This window comes from Lissotriton helveticus, chromosome 12 (assembly GCF_964261635.1).
Source record: "Lissotriton helveticus chromosome 12, aLisHel1.1, whole genome shotgun sequence".
NCBI classification, from domain to species: domain Eukaryota; kingdom Metazoa; phylum Chordata; class Amphibia; order Caudata; family Salamandridae; genus Lissotriton; species Lissotriton helveticus.
Genome location: NC_136073.1, coordinates 587,077,449 through 587,091,987, shown reverse-complemented (window position 1 = coordinate 587,091,987; position 14,539 = coordinate 587,077,449). Strand labels below are relative to the sequence as shown.

At 47.7% G+C, this 14,539-nt stretch overlaps 1 protein-coding gene across 2 annotated transcripts in view; it reads right to left on the bottom strand.

The window, feature by feature from the left end:
* Positions 1–14,539, bottom strand: part of HDGF (heparin binding growth factor) — a 124,185-nt gene that overhangs the window by 25,235 nt on the left and 84,411 nt on the right. Inside the window, exons 5-6 of one of the 2 annotated variants that reach the window (XR_013603448.1) lie at positions 12,265–12,935; positions 9,992–11,741 (exon numbers count right to left, since the gene is read on the bottom strand). Coding sequence is in view for 1 of the 2 variants with exons in the window: in XM_078668452.1 (XP_078524578.1) it covers positions 12,766–12,935 (170 nt within the window). In the remaining variant the exon portion in view is untranslated. Of the gene's footprint in view, positions 1–9,991; positions 11,742–12,264; positions 12,936–14,539 lie in introns of those variants that run through there. The other variant, XM_078668452.1, reaches the window with a different exon arrangement.

Here is a 14,539-nt window from a genome sequence, read left to right as displayed (position 1 = left end):
TTCCAGACCCAACCACTAGACCGCGGAATAATGCACAGCATAGTGAATCCAGAAAGATTCACGCTGCAAAATTTTGTATATATATGTGATGTTGTATAGGCTACCAACAGTTCCCCACTCTAGGAACAGTGCTCGAGTTGAGGATCTTTAGTAAAATCGTATTACGGTACCACCATTGGAGTTCTGTGCTTTTCTAAAACGAATAGTTTTCTTACCTGTCGGTGTAGTTTTGCAGCTTGAAGATCTTTCTGGATTCACTATGCTGTGCATTATTCCGCGGTCTTGTGGTTGGGTCCGGAATCGTAGTCATTTCTTTTTTTTTTTCTGTAGCCCAGGTGGGCGTCGGCGTCACACCTCCTTGGGTGCATTTCCGGTGACGTCGGTATGCTTCCTGCGGAAGCTCCCACTCTTGGGCGCCATCTTCGGGTTCTTTTTTCCGGGTTTCTTTTGTTTCCGAAGTAATGGCAATGTTCTATTTAGGTGATATTTTACCGCTTGTACTTTTAAAGTCCCTTTTTTTTTTTAACCACCTCTTCTCTCTCCAGCTTCATCTTTCTGGCAGAGGTGGGTGGATTCGCTAGTGAATCCAGAAAGATCTTCAAGCTGCAAAACTACACCGACAGGTAAGAAAACTATTCGTTTTGCAGCGTGAATCTTTCTGGATTCACTATGCTGTGCATACATTTTGTAGCGGTTTCTCATTTCTGTGGCGGCTGGGTGGAAGATGAGCGTTGGTTATTGAATATGTGCTGGAGCACCTTTTGACCGACTTGTGCTTCCTTGTTCATCTGTATATCCACACAGTAGTGCTTCGTGAACGTGTGCACCGAAGCCCATGTTGCCACCAGGCATATGTCTTGTATGGGTGTGTTAGCCAGGAAGGCTATTGTAGCACCCTTTTTCCTAGTGGAGTGGGCACGTGTCCCCTCTGCTAGCTCTTGTCCTGCACGTTTGTGGCAGAGTTGAATTGTTTGTGCGATCCATCGTGCAATAGTCTCTTTGGTTACTGCCTTGCCCATGCCTGTTGGCGAATGACACAAAGAACTGTTTTGTTTTCCTGTGTCCCTTCGTCCTCTCAATGTAGTGCATGACTACCCTTCTGGCGTCCAGGGTGTGCAGAGCTCGCTCTGCGCTAGTGGTTGGTTTTTGGAAAAAACTCGGTATCTGTATAGACTGGTTCATGTGGAATTTGGACACCACCTTCGGCATGAAGTGAGGGTCAGTCCTCATCACAACCCTATCATTGTGTATTTGTATGTAGGGTTCTTGTAGCATCAGCGCCTGAAGCTCGCTTACTCTGCGTAAGGACGTTATTGCAACCAGGAAAGCTGTTTTCATAGTTAGCATCTTTAGGGAGGCCTTGTGAAGTGGTTCAAAGGGCTCTTTCAGGAGGTACGTTAGGACTATGTTCAAGTTTCATGCAGGTGGCGGCACCCGCTGGGGTGGTGCGATCCTTTTCGCTCCTTCCAGGAATCTCTTCACCACCTGTGATGTGAAGAAACTCTTGCACGTTTCTCCCCTTGTGTAGGCGACTATCGCTGCCAAGTGAACTCTAGGATGAGCTAAGGTTCTTCTCCAGCAAGTGCGTCAGGTACTTTAGCACTGTGGAGTCCTTCATTTTATTGTGAAGTCCTTCTTTTCTGCACCACATTGTGAATCTTTTCCATTTCGCAACATAGCACTTCCGAGTGCTGGGCCTTCGTGCCTCCCGAAGGACCCTCTGGGTGCTTTCTGGCAGTCTCAAATGTGCGAACTCTATGTCCTCATCAGCCACGCTACTAGGCTCAGGCTCTCTGGGTGTAGCACCTCTCCGTTCTGCATGGAGAGCAGGTCTTTCCTCTTGCCGAATCTGTGGGGTGCACACTGTGTCATCTCCATGATCTGCGAGTACCATGTCTGCCTGGCCCACTGTGGCGCGACCAGTATCAGGGTCATGTTGCTCGCTCTGCACTTGCTCAGCACTCTGTGCATCAGTGGTATCGGGGGAAAAGCGTAAGCAAATGTCCTGGACCAATCTATCCATAGGGCATTCACCAGGGACCCCTCCTCGGGCTGTCTGGATGCGAAGTTTTGGCATTTTGCATTCCGGCGTGTGGCAAACGGGTCCACTGATGGCGTTCCCCATCTGTCGAACAGCCACCTTGTCTCTTGAGCATTGAGCGCCCACTCGTGGGATGCCAATGTCTGTCTGCTGAGCCAGTCTGCCTGTACGTTGTCTTTCCCTGGTAGGTGTATGGCTAGCAGGTCTATCTTGAGAGGGATGGCCCATCTCCATATCTCCTGCGCCAGCGTTGAAAGCGTGGCTGACTGCGTCCCACCCTGCTTGTTGATGTAGAACATCGCGGTGGTGTTGTCTGTTTGTAGCAACACCTTGTGCTTGTACAGTCTTGTTTGGAAAGCTTTCAGTGCAAGGAAGATGGTCTTCAATTCTAGGTAATTGATGTGCTTTGTCGCATCTGCTGGCGTCCACAGTCCCCTCACCTTGAGCTCCTCCATGTGAGCGCCCCATCCCTTCAGGATGCGTCTGTGGTGATGGTCACTGTTGGCGTTGGGGGCGTTAGAGGCTTTCCCCTTGTTATGTTCTCCATGGTCCACCATGTCATCTCCTTCTGCACTGCGTGCGTTACAACCACTAGATCCTCCCAACTGCCTGTAGCTTGTGACCATTGCTCCTGTAGCCATTCTTGAATGGGTCTCATGTGGAGTCGTACATTTGGTACCAGGTGGATGCATGATGCCATCATCCCCATGATCTTGCTCGCAGTCCTCACTGTCCGAGCTTGTCCCTTCCGGTAGAGGCGAGTTTCCTTCACCAGCGCCCTCTTCTCGCTGGGGAACACCTTGCCCTGTAAGGTGTTGATCTGTGCTCCCAGGAAGATCTTCACTTGTTCCGGCTCCATTGATGATTTCTTCCAATGGATGGAGAACCCCAGGCTTATGAGCGTGCTCGTCACTGTATGTGCGTGCTGCTTGCATTTCTGGTATGAGTTTGCTTTCACCATCCAGTCGTCCAGGTAAGGGTATAAGTGTATTCCTTGCCTTCGTAGGTGCGCTGCGACTGCTGCAAGGCACTTTGTGAAGACCCTTGGTTCTGATTTTAGCCCGAAGGCTAGTGTTGTGAACTGGTAGTGGCTTTCTCCGATGGTGAACCTGAGCATATGCTTGTGCTTTCTGTTCATTGGGATGTGCAGGTAGGCGCCCTTGAGGTCTATCGTGACCATGAAGTCCCAGATCTGCAATTGCGGGAGCACCTCTTGCAGGGAGGTCATTTTGAATTTTTGCGTTCTTATGAATTTGTTCAGGAACCTTAGGTCCAGAATGGGTCTCATTGTCTCGTCTACTTTTGGTACCAGGAAGTACGTTGAGTATATTCCTTTGTTTCTTTCCTTGAAGGGTACCCGTTCTATGGCCTGCTTCTGCAGGAGTTCCTTTGCTTCTTCCTGAAGACGCTCTAGCTGTTTGCTTGCTAATGGTTTTCTTTTTGGTTTTCTGCTTGTTGGCCTCCCCTCCAACTCTATGCAGTATCCGAATTGGATGATGTTGAGGATCCATTTGTCTGATGTGATTTCTCTCCATTCTTGGAGGCAAAATCTTAATCTTCCTCCCACTGGTGTTATGTGGTCGTAGGTGTCTAGTTTGTCTTGACCCCTCTGTACGTGCTGCCCCCTGGGATCTTTTCTGTGGGCGGGCACACGGAGTTTTTTGAAGTCACTTAGAGGCGGGCTGCTGTCCCCCTCTTATTCTGTCCACATCCATTTCCTCTCCCTCGAAAGGACTGGCCTCTTGGTTGGTACTGCCAGGACTGCTTCTGCTGACCCTGCTGAGCCTGCAAGTCTGCCTGGTGCGTTTGTTGGAAAGCCTGGTGTGATGTACCTGGCTGGTTTCCACCTCTCCCGCCGGGCCTCCGTGACGGGGTGCCCCTTTTGTTGCCTCTGAACTGCAATGCTCCCATGGACCTTGCTGTTTTGTTATCTTTTTTAGTTGACTGAGCTTCTCATCAACTGTTGTTCCGAAAAGCGTATCGCCGTTGAACGGTGTGTTCAGGATGCTGTGTTGCACCTCTGGTTTGAAACCTGAAATCCTGAGCCAGGCGTGTCTTCTTTCAGCGTCACCCATCATCATGAGCCTGCTGGAGGTGTCTGCTCCGTCCAGGGCCGTCTTGAGGCAAGAATTTGCCGCGTTCTTCCCTTCTTCAACCAGTTTTTCGGCCTTCTGCCTGGCATCCTGGGGCAGGTCCTTCACCAACCGCCCCAGCTCCTCCATGATCTGGTACATGTGCCTGTTTATCAGGGCGTTGGAATTAGCCATGCGCCAGTGGGTCGCGGCATTCCGTTCGATCCTTCTGCCCACCAGATCCATCCTCTTGCTCTCCTTATCCGGTGGTGGTCCAGAAGTAGTGGGCACGTTAGCCCTCTTTCTTGCTGTGGCCGTGATAATGGAGTCTGCAGAGACCGGGCCCTGAATGTAGGGTGGGTCCTTTGAGGAATGCTTGCATTTCTTCTCTGTTCTGGGAGTGACTGCCTTGCATGTTGCGGGTTCCCTGAATGCTTCCTTCCCCTGAGCCAAGACGCTGTCGAGCATTGGCAGGTACTTGCTCCTTGTTTGCGTGGGGAGCAATGTCTCTAGAAGGAAGTCTGCTTTCTGCTTCTCTTCGTCGAGCTTGAGTCTGAATGCTGCTGCGGCAGACTTTATCACCGAGTTGTAGGCCCCGATGTCGTCCGGCGGCGAGGGCCTCGAGGGATATGTCGACCGCCTCCTCTGGGCTTTCGGTGTCGACATCTAGGTAATCCACCTCCTGTAAGTCAGAGGGGGCCGACTCGGCGTCCGTCCTGCTGTCCTCTTCCTCCCCATAGTTGTAACTATAGTAGGGACTCTCGTCATCTTCCTGGTCGTCGACCACCTCAACGTCCGGGTCTTGTTCCTCGGCGTCGTCGTCTTCCTCCTAGACCACCTCCACCACTGGTGGCTTGGTCTTGTGGGGAATCGTGAAGGTTTTCATCTTTGCGTCGAATTCTTTCTTACGCTGCAAGATGTTTTCCATTTCGGCCTAGAGGCGTCTTCTCTTTTTCTCCATCTCGGCTGCGTGTTACGCGTCGGATGGTTCGGGAGCTCTTTTCGGCGGTTGGCTCGGCGCCGTGCTTTTCGGTGCCAGAGGCTTCGACGCCGGTGCTTTAGGGTCCTTCTCCCTAGGCGTCGATCGATCCTTTTCGGGGGACGATTTTCGACGACTTTTGCTGTTCGACAGCTCTCGGCGCCGGGGACTCCTTCTCAGAGGATCCGCTGGGCCTGTGTGTAGTCTCGGGCGCCAGGTGTTTTGGTGCCGGCGCTTTCGGGGCCTTGCCCTCGTTGTTCCGAGACTCAGAGTCTCTCGGGTTCTTAGGGGCCGTAGAGTCTCCTACCTTATCAGAAGTCTTGGTGTAATCAGTCTCTACGACCGTGTAGCTGTCGTCTTCGGCGGCAGCGTTGTCCTCTTCCCCAGATCATAATGGAGTCGGGGCCTTCCCCTGGAGGGTGGCGTGCGCTACCCTCTGGCTCGCTCTCACACGCAGGGTCTTCGGGGCGAAGGCGGAGCAGGCGTTTCAGTCCTCGCTTCCGTGATCTACCGGTAGGCAACGGTTGCAAACCGGGTGCTGGTCCTTCTGCGCGTACTTGTGGTGGCAGTTACGGCAGAACTTGAACGGCGTGTTGTCCATCATCGAGCGCTCAGGGCCTCCCTGGTCGCGTGTTCGTCGAAGATCTCGATGAATTCTCCTTTGCTGGCTCTTGATCGATGAAATCTCCTGGAGTCTTCAGATGAATTTTCTTTCCAATTTCTGTATTTTCTTCTTCTTTCTCCAAAAATGTCTGGAGCCCAAACGGGAACGATCCAGACCCGACCGCGGAAAAAAAGAATCTGAAGATGGCGCCCAAGAGTGGGAGCTTCCGCAGGAAGCATGCCGACGTCACCGGAAATGCACCCAAGGAGGTGTGACGCCGACGCCCACCTGGGCTACAAAAAAAAAAAAAAGAAGACTACTACGATTCCGGACCCAACCACAAGACTGCGGAATAATGCACAGCATAGTGAATCCAGAAAGATTCACGCTGCAAAACCAAAGTGTAGTTGCCCGTGTAACCAATTCATGTCATTGCGTGTATATCTAAATTGAAAACCTGCCTTAAGACACTTCATGTGGCACTACATGTGTGTAAATGCACTCTTCACTTTAAGTAAAAGTTCGCAGTGATATTTGGTGCTGCACCCACACGCGCGGTCTGGTTCCCGGCGCACATAGCCTTAGTTGCAGCGCAGAGAGACCTTATACTGCCGCAGACAGAGGAACAAAATTAGAGGGAACATTGTTTGGAGGTCATAGTATGGAAACTGATGTCAAAGGAAAGAAATGTGCCACATATGTTTGATAATAGGATAGGCCATGTTAAATTGCAACACCTAGTTTTGTGTAATGATTTTATAGACATTTACTATACTATCTGTAACATGCTGGTTCGGCAAACATTAACCCGCAATGTCTCAGATGGCTATTACAGGTAAAAGCATAGAAGTGTTGGAAGACTAGAGTGCCCCAGCTGTAAAAGGCACCACTTGGCAAAATACACTATTTCAAGGTTTTCTGGATGGCAATCCACAAATAAACTCCAGATACAGTTCCCTCACATGGATTGTGTGCTTGGTGCACTACCAGCAAGGCATTTATGTTCAACTAAATAAAATGTCAAGTAGCTGCTACTTGTTCACAGTGAAAGCTGCGCCTGCTGCTGGACAGAATAAATGTCTAAGATGAACTCCGATTCATCTTTTGGTCAGTTTACACTGCTGATAAAGCAAAACAAGAGTAGCAATGTGAGCTCTCTATGCCGGCATAGTTCAGGTCTATATAGGTGTCTATATAGAGATACATCATGAAGCCCTTTTTCAATCTCAAATTGCATTAAATATTCACTGCTTCTGTGGCACAAATTCCTCTGCTGTGGACCCAATGTTTTATAATGATCTACTGTTATTTAGAAACCGCGCAACTAAAAGACACTGAAGTAGCTAAATTATTAATTCGATTCTCTTCAGAGCTCCCAGTAAGTCAGCAGCATGCCCTTTGTGATACCAACAAAGTGTACGAAGCATCCTGGGCAGGACTTTCCTGCAGTAATCAGCTTCAGGGCAAAGGGAGAATGGACAGGCAGAATCAACCTCCTGGACTTACAATGGCAGAGTCATCAGCTTACCGGACATTCCTTGCGGTTACATATGTGAGGAGCAAAGCTTGACCAGCTAGCTGTCCCTCCTATATCTCATTCTTGGAAGGCAAGAGTGGGAGCTGTATATAATACAAACACAAAGCAAGAGCCCTTAAAATTCCAGTCAATTTCTAAGCAATTGGCTTAGTTTTAAAACAAAAATTGAACACAATGTTTTAACACTTTTTCCCTCTCAGGGCTCCCTTTTGGATTGGAAGTCTACACAAACAAGTTAATCATCTTCGTTAAGCTTTTCTGGTACAGACTAACTGGTTTCCCCACCCGGTGCATTTTCCCACAGGCGGAAGACTGGACCTGGAAACTCTAAAGCAATTTCTCTATGTGTTGGTAAGTGGCATCATGTCATTTCAACCGAACTTGGCTGTTTGATGTAGAGGCCCCTAAAAAATGCGGCACACACGCATGCCGTTGGTCTCTTCCTGATGTGTCCACGCCATCGCACATGGAGCCATGAAAATCAAATAGAAGAGTGTGCATATATTTTTAGATTTGGCATCCTATTAAATGGACTATGCAAGTCTCCCACTGAACGGGAAGAAGGGTGGGTCGGTTGGCGAAGAATCTACAGTTAGTCTCGCCACCAGGAAAGGCATTATCGAAGGTGTGCAACTTGTTCTTTTTATAGATAATTTTAACTACAGTAGACAGCCAAGCAGTGCACCTCTGGTGGCGTCCTTGAATTACTCAAACCAGGAAATCCAGTAGGAGTCATCAGGCAAAGTGCCAGTCCCACCAGGCCTGGTGATTCAGGCATTAAAGTTTTATGAATGTGTGGTGGGATGCCCACAGCAGCCTAGCAAATGTCTGACTCGTACACCATGCGCCAGCAACCTTCACTCTGGTAGAATGAGCATGCATGCCTTCTGGGGACTGCTTCTTGGCTAGCCCATAGTGGATGCTGAAGCATAGTACAATCCATCTTGAAATGGTACTCTTCTGCATCGCGTTGCCTCAGAAGGTGGAAGTTAAATGGGAATGGGGGTGGGGGGGGGGTGTAGGTATTCGGAGCGTGCTCACTCATTTCAGAAGGGTAAAACACCACACTTCAAACTAACAAGTCGGCTTTCACTCACATTTGCCTTTGAAATGTACTTTTTTTTGTTTAGAAGAACTTTATTAGGTTGAGCTCTTCTCAACAGTGCTACCAGGATGCAATGTGTAGTCCAACCCTTTACAACAGGGCTAATGCAGCTTATATTCACCATGCTCATCACTTATTTGCAAGAGAAGTAAAAAGCCTCGACCTAGAAGGAATCTATGTAAACTCTTAAGATATTTTAAACCTGTGTCCTTCGTTGTTTGATGCTGGGGCGCATCTTGTTTCTAGATGCGACAGGCTTGAGGGTGTCCAATCAGATTAGAGCAGGGTCATTTTGCAGGTCATCCAAGGCTTCGTGCTGGAAAAGCAGCTGACAGTCTACACCCCCCTTCCCTACTGCCCATGGGATTACCATATCAACTTAAATTACAGATAACTTCTTCCTAAGCTGCAAGTCTGGAATGTAAGACTGGAAACAAAAAAGGGGGGGCGGGGGGAGAGAGAGAAATGGAGGCAGTGGTAAGGGACAGGGAGTTAGCACAAACAGCATAGAGGGGGGTAAAAGAGGCAGATATAAGAGGCAGCAAAATGCCTAGGGGTGTTTGAGACGGTAAGAACGAGGGGGTAAGAGAGTAGAGAAAGAGGGAGAGGAGGTAAGAGAGGCGGGAGGTAAAAGTGACAGAATAAAGGAGGAAGGCGAGAAAGCCTAGGTAAAACACAAGACCACGAGTATCTAGGAGAGACAGCCAAGACTGGGAAGGGGCGTTGGAGCAGGGGCTAAAGGAGACATTAGCGAGTGGAGGCAGAAGGGGGAGGAGAAAGGGAGATGTGAGAAGGATAAGAGACCGGGGCAGAGACCGGGGGAGCTCGAGGGGCAGCAGGCAGAGAGGGAGGGGATGGAACAAGGATGTAGAGCACCAGCCTGCACGTGACCCCGCCGGACATTGGCCTGCCCGTGTGAAACTTTACTGTATTTGTGAAAAGAAAGGAGTGGTGGGTGGAGGTGCCTGGACAGAGGGAACCAGCGAGACACTGCAAGGAGCTGATGGGAGAGATGGGGGTTGGGAGAGTAGATTCGATGGAGAGAGAACTTGTTGTAAAGTAAGAAACTTAATCAAAAACATGAATGCAGGGGGATTACATTTGGGCAACAAGTTAAAAATCACAGGGAGCCCTTTTGACCAACAGGAGAGGTGTTCCCATGTGTACAGTAATTGTAATGTGCACTCGTTGGGGTGTTAAACAGTGGCACGCCCAGCCACTCCTCCGGCAACACAAAGGGGCATGTACTGGAGTCCATGTGACCAGGCGACCCACGTTACCCCGTGAGTCAGCCAGAACACACTGCCCGAGCCTGATCGCCCCTGGCTCCGATGCGCACACATGATGCTGGTCACCCGGGTAAAACGTGCAGGTCTCAGTGCCACAAAGCAGCGCATACACTTCGAAGCACCAGCGGAGACGAAGCATCCCCAGGCGGGAAGCCCGCTGCGGAGCACCCTTCCCCGCCTCGAGGCCCGCCCGCAGACAGACGCAGCATTTAGACCTACGGAGACGCAACGGTCTGTGGCGTGGACACCCTCCAGATACACTCACCACAAAGCGCCCACTAGACCAGGTCGCGCCAAGAGGCGCCATGGCATGGTCGATTGGAGCCTGAAGCTAGCCACCCGCATGCCACGCGCTACATTAACAGTTGAGCCACAGTATGTTGAGCATGTTCCTACCCCTCCCCTAATTATACGTGCGATAAATGTCCTATTTCCAGGATGTCACAAAAGGATTCCATTAAACGGTCAACCAGAGCTGAGAGCATTATGAAAATCCAACACCGATCAGTACCATCAGGAAGGGACAATAGAACAGAGTTATATACATATATACATATATAAGCATTCAGTGGGGCCACCTTTGTAACAGTAGGTACTTACAAGACAATACACATGGGCAGCCTCAGGGATGCACTTTACACGAATAAGACCAATCAGCTGCTCAGACCCACCCAGGCAACATTCACAGCCCAAGGCTCCCCAACAAAGTAACAAATCTCACCACCGAGCTCTCCTGCAGCAGGCTACGCACTGAGCCGCACGGGTCGATGCTCGCCCCGAAGGGTCCTCCGGACTGCAGATAGCGGCCCTCGGTGCCCTCCTGCATCTGGATTACGACAGACAGGACCAAAGGCTGAGTCCCTTTGTCGCTATAACACTGCTTCCTCCTTGTGCAGTCTTGAGGGCGGGAGGGGGCAAGGCAGGCAAGAGCGCGCTCGATTCTGCCCAGTTAGCATGCGACTGAGGTCCCCCTTGAAGCCAGCCAATCCCCGATCGAGAGCAGACGGTCCCCTAACCTCGCTCAATCGGTGAGGCGAGAGTCAGGCTTTTGGGCGGAACAAACCAACCCGAGTGGGCGGGAGGAAATAAATACTGAGGAATAAAACAAGAGTCTAAAATATGTGCATCAGACAAAATTAAATTATTTTTATCATTTGCTTTGAGTGACACACATGTGGCAATAACGATGAGGATTCTGCAGTAAAAGACTGACTCCTGTGACAAACACCCCCCCCCCCCCTAAAACTAAAATAATCCCTTAGAATAAGTAACCGATTTTGGCGCACGCTGTAAGGAAGGCAGCTACCATTGTGCCAGCCGCTGTACGCGAGAGTGAAAGCCAATTGGAAACCTGATCCTGAACAGATGGCACCCGGCGCGCTGCTGCTCGCTCCCGAGAACCATAATTCTAGTGGATCTCATAAAGGGCCAAAACTGCGTCACAGCCACACAAATAGTACACCATCTATATGGCCACAGTTTACACAGGTTCCTGGCCATTGCAGCACGCCTACCCATAGCAGGAACGGTTTTATTTGTAGAAGTGTGTGAGCACTGGGTGGTGGAAATTGTGCAGTTCCTTGCAGATACCAGAAGACAGACACCGAAATGTGAGGGAATTCTTTAAAAAAATATGTTTGATACTTGTAAAGGTATTTCGGTTAAGGAAAAGCAATGAAATATACTCATGCCACATCCACTAAAGATCACTGGTGTTCAGTTTTTAGAAAGGTCCACGCTAATTTTAACCTTCTCTCTCGCACTTTCAATGGTGGCATTCTTCAGGCTTCCCAGTCAAAGATTATAGGCTTAACAATATTTGTATGGCATTTTATTGCAGGAGGTGTGGGTAAGCAAAACGGTGTGAACTACTATTAACTACTGAATTTCCCTATATTGTAAGCCTGTGCCTTCAAAAATACTTAAAAAAAATATATACACATTTACCTGGGATTATGGATGCCAACACTGGAAGCAGTTTAAATGACTCCCAACACTCATTCCTATGTACATTTCAAGCTATTGCCCTGCCGTCCGAAATAAAGTAGGCAATGTTAGGGCAGTACTGAGGGCAGTAATAGCTTCCATTTATACAGAAATGGAGGAGATCTAAACTAAGAAGCTGAATTTGGTTCTTTATAATCCACTGCTGCCAAAAGGCTAATAGACCTTGATCACAGAGACACAGATTTCATTCTATTAAGCGAAAATTCACAATTGCGTTCCATTTGAGACAGAAGTACTGAGTGCATGAAAAATTATGTCATTTGAAACACAGTAAGATTTTCAGTGAATTACTTTGGAGATCTTTAACTAATATTAAAACTCCAGAAAAACTTAAGACACAGGGACTCAAGGGAACTTTGAGTTTGTTGATATAATCTACCCTGTTCCCCTGAGACACAAGAGTTACTCTCCTCTGTTTTATACTCCTGATAAGGAACATCCTTATTGTTGTACCTACCAAAAAGACCATGGCACGCTAGTGCCAAGCAGTACTGTCCAAGCTGTCTAAGATAAAAGAAGCATTAAACTTCTCTGTTTAACCCGCTTGGCTATTAATAATTGTATGTAACTTTACTTCTAATTCACTCTTGATTTTATGTTTTATGCTATAGAGACAATGGAAAAAATTGCCTTTGAATTTAGCTTTCTCTTTCTGAATTATTAGTGAAGATACCATGATTATGATGGAAATGTACGTTAAAGATTTTTTCCTCTGCGCAAGGGAAAATACTGTTAATCTGCCATTTGCCTATGTTTTTGGTTGAAAAGAAATCACTGGGAAAGAAATGATGCTCCAGTTAACACTTGTCAAGTTTAGATCTATACGGGACGCGTTATAAAAAAATAAAGTGCATTTAAAGTAGATAAATAGGCATTTTCTAAGAGGTCTGAAATCTTGCCCACAGACGGGCATACCGTGCATACAGAAAACAGCAGAGCCAAAGGGTTTTGTCATTAGCAGCTTTAAAGACACAAATCTCAATGTGAGAAACAATGTGGTAAAATACAAAGGAACAATTGGCAATCATGAATGAGGCTATTTCATTTAAAGTGTTTTCCTTCACAATGCCCTTTTATATTCAAAGATCAGAAATATCCAGTGTCAAGCAGTATGTTAAGATACAAATTTACCTTTCTTCCACATCTTTATCTTTGTCTTCTTCCTCACTGGTATCTTCAGGATCAGGGGGGGCACTGTTTTCTTTTTCTGCATCAGGCTTCTGCTTCTCTACTTCTTTCAGTGACTCTTTGGTTTCATCCTCACTTTTCTCTTCCTGGTCCTTGGCTCTTTTAGATGAATCCTATAATATTTAATAACTTGAGAAAACTTCTTTGCTAGCGTAAGTGGTCAGCAAAAGAAAAAACTTGCACCAAAAGCAACAACAATTAAGATAATAAATCTTGACTGCAACGTTTAGCTTGGTTTCAGCTAGAAATTAGTCAGCCAGAAAGCAATGGGAAGCAACTTTGGTAGTATGGAAATGCCAGTCATGCAGTAAAAACCTCAGACTCAACTCAGCACTTCAATAAAGCAGTTCCACCTTGCTGGGAGGAGAAATGTGTACTGTGGTAAAGCAGGTAGCACCTTAGAAACACAATAGGTCTTAGAATTAGCAGCACAGGGGGGAAATGCAGCATATGCTAGTTGGAAATGGATGCTTTTGTGGGGTTCCACCCCAGATAGTTTCCTTCACTGAGTTTGCTGGCTGTAGAACTCTCAGCACTTTACCCCTGCTAACCAGTGGCAAAGTGCCTCTAATCCCCCTTCCAAGAGGATGAAATTGGCATACAGAGCTAATTGGCATATTTAATGTACTTATTGGCCCCTATAGTCCCTACAGTCCCCAAGTGTACACAGAGCCTCTAACTTGCATGCCACAAGGACTGCAAAACCCATTGGGCCACCCACTATAGTGACAGTGTTAACATGACTGTGGGTCAGCCACTGGTAGCCTGGCTGTGTAGGTTTAAACCGTAAATTCGAGCTGTCAAAACAAACTATTTTGAAAAGTCTAAACATTCCGTTTGAATATTTATAAGTCAGCCCCAATGCGGCCTGCAGCTCATGACTGTGGACATGTAAAAGTAGGCTATATAAAGTTTTAATGTTCACCATATCCTTACAGTGAAAAGGCCCTAAAAGCCATTTTCACTGTAGCAGGTTAACTGTTCCACACAAAAGAACATATATAAAATCCAATTTAATAAGGTCATCTCTGCTTCAGAAACAGCCACAGAGTTAATTATTGTACTTAAAAAAATATTACAAGTCAAATTCATTGGTAAAGTCCTAACTTTATTAAATATTTCAGAACAGGTAATTTTGTAAAAGTTGCCCTTTATCTTCAAGACTCTAGAAGCCCATTAGCATGAAATCCCAATTGTCACCAAAGACCGGAATACCAGTTTGATAAGTAACCTTGCTTCCAGAGCTGAGACAAAGAACTTTGAGGAGTGGTTTTGTTTCCCTGGCAAGACCATCTAAGCAGGGGTCTCCAAACGGTCGACCGCGAGCTACCGGTAGCTCGCAGAGGCCCCGTGAGTAGCTCGCTCCAGCATTCTGATTTTGTAGCCCTTTTTGGTAGTCTTGTTTTTTAGCTTTTTTTTTTTTTATAGTCCGCCCTCACCAAAATCAGCTGCTCCGATCCGCTTCATTGAACTTAGCTGGGGAGGGCTGAAGAGTACGACGTTATTTGTCATCTGCATGATCTCTGCGCCACCTGCCTTTCGCAGCCTGGGACCGCACTTTTAACCTGTGCCACGTGTGCTGAAAGGGGCCGGAAAGCATGGTAGCATGTAAGTTGCCTACCTTTTCAAGTCTGGCTCCGTGTCGCTTATTTGTGTGCGGACCAGCAGATCAATCGGTAAGCCCTGGCCAGTAATAGTTGTGGTTGCTTTAGTTTCT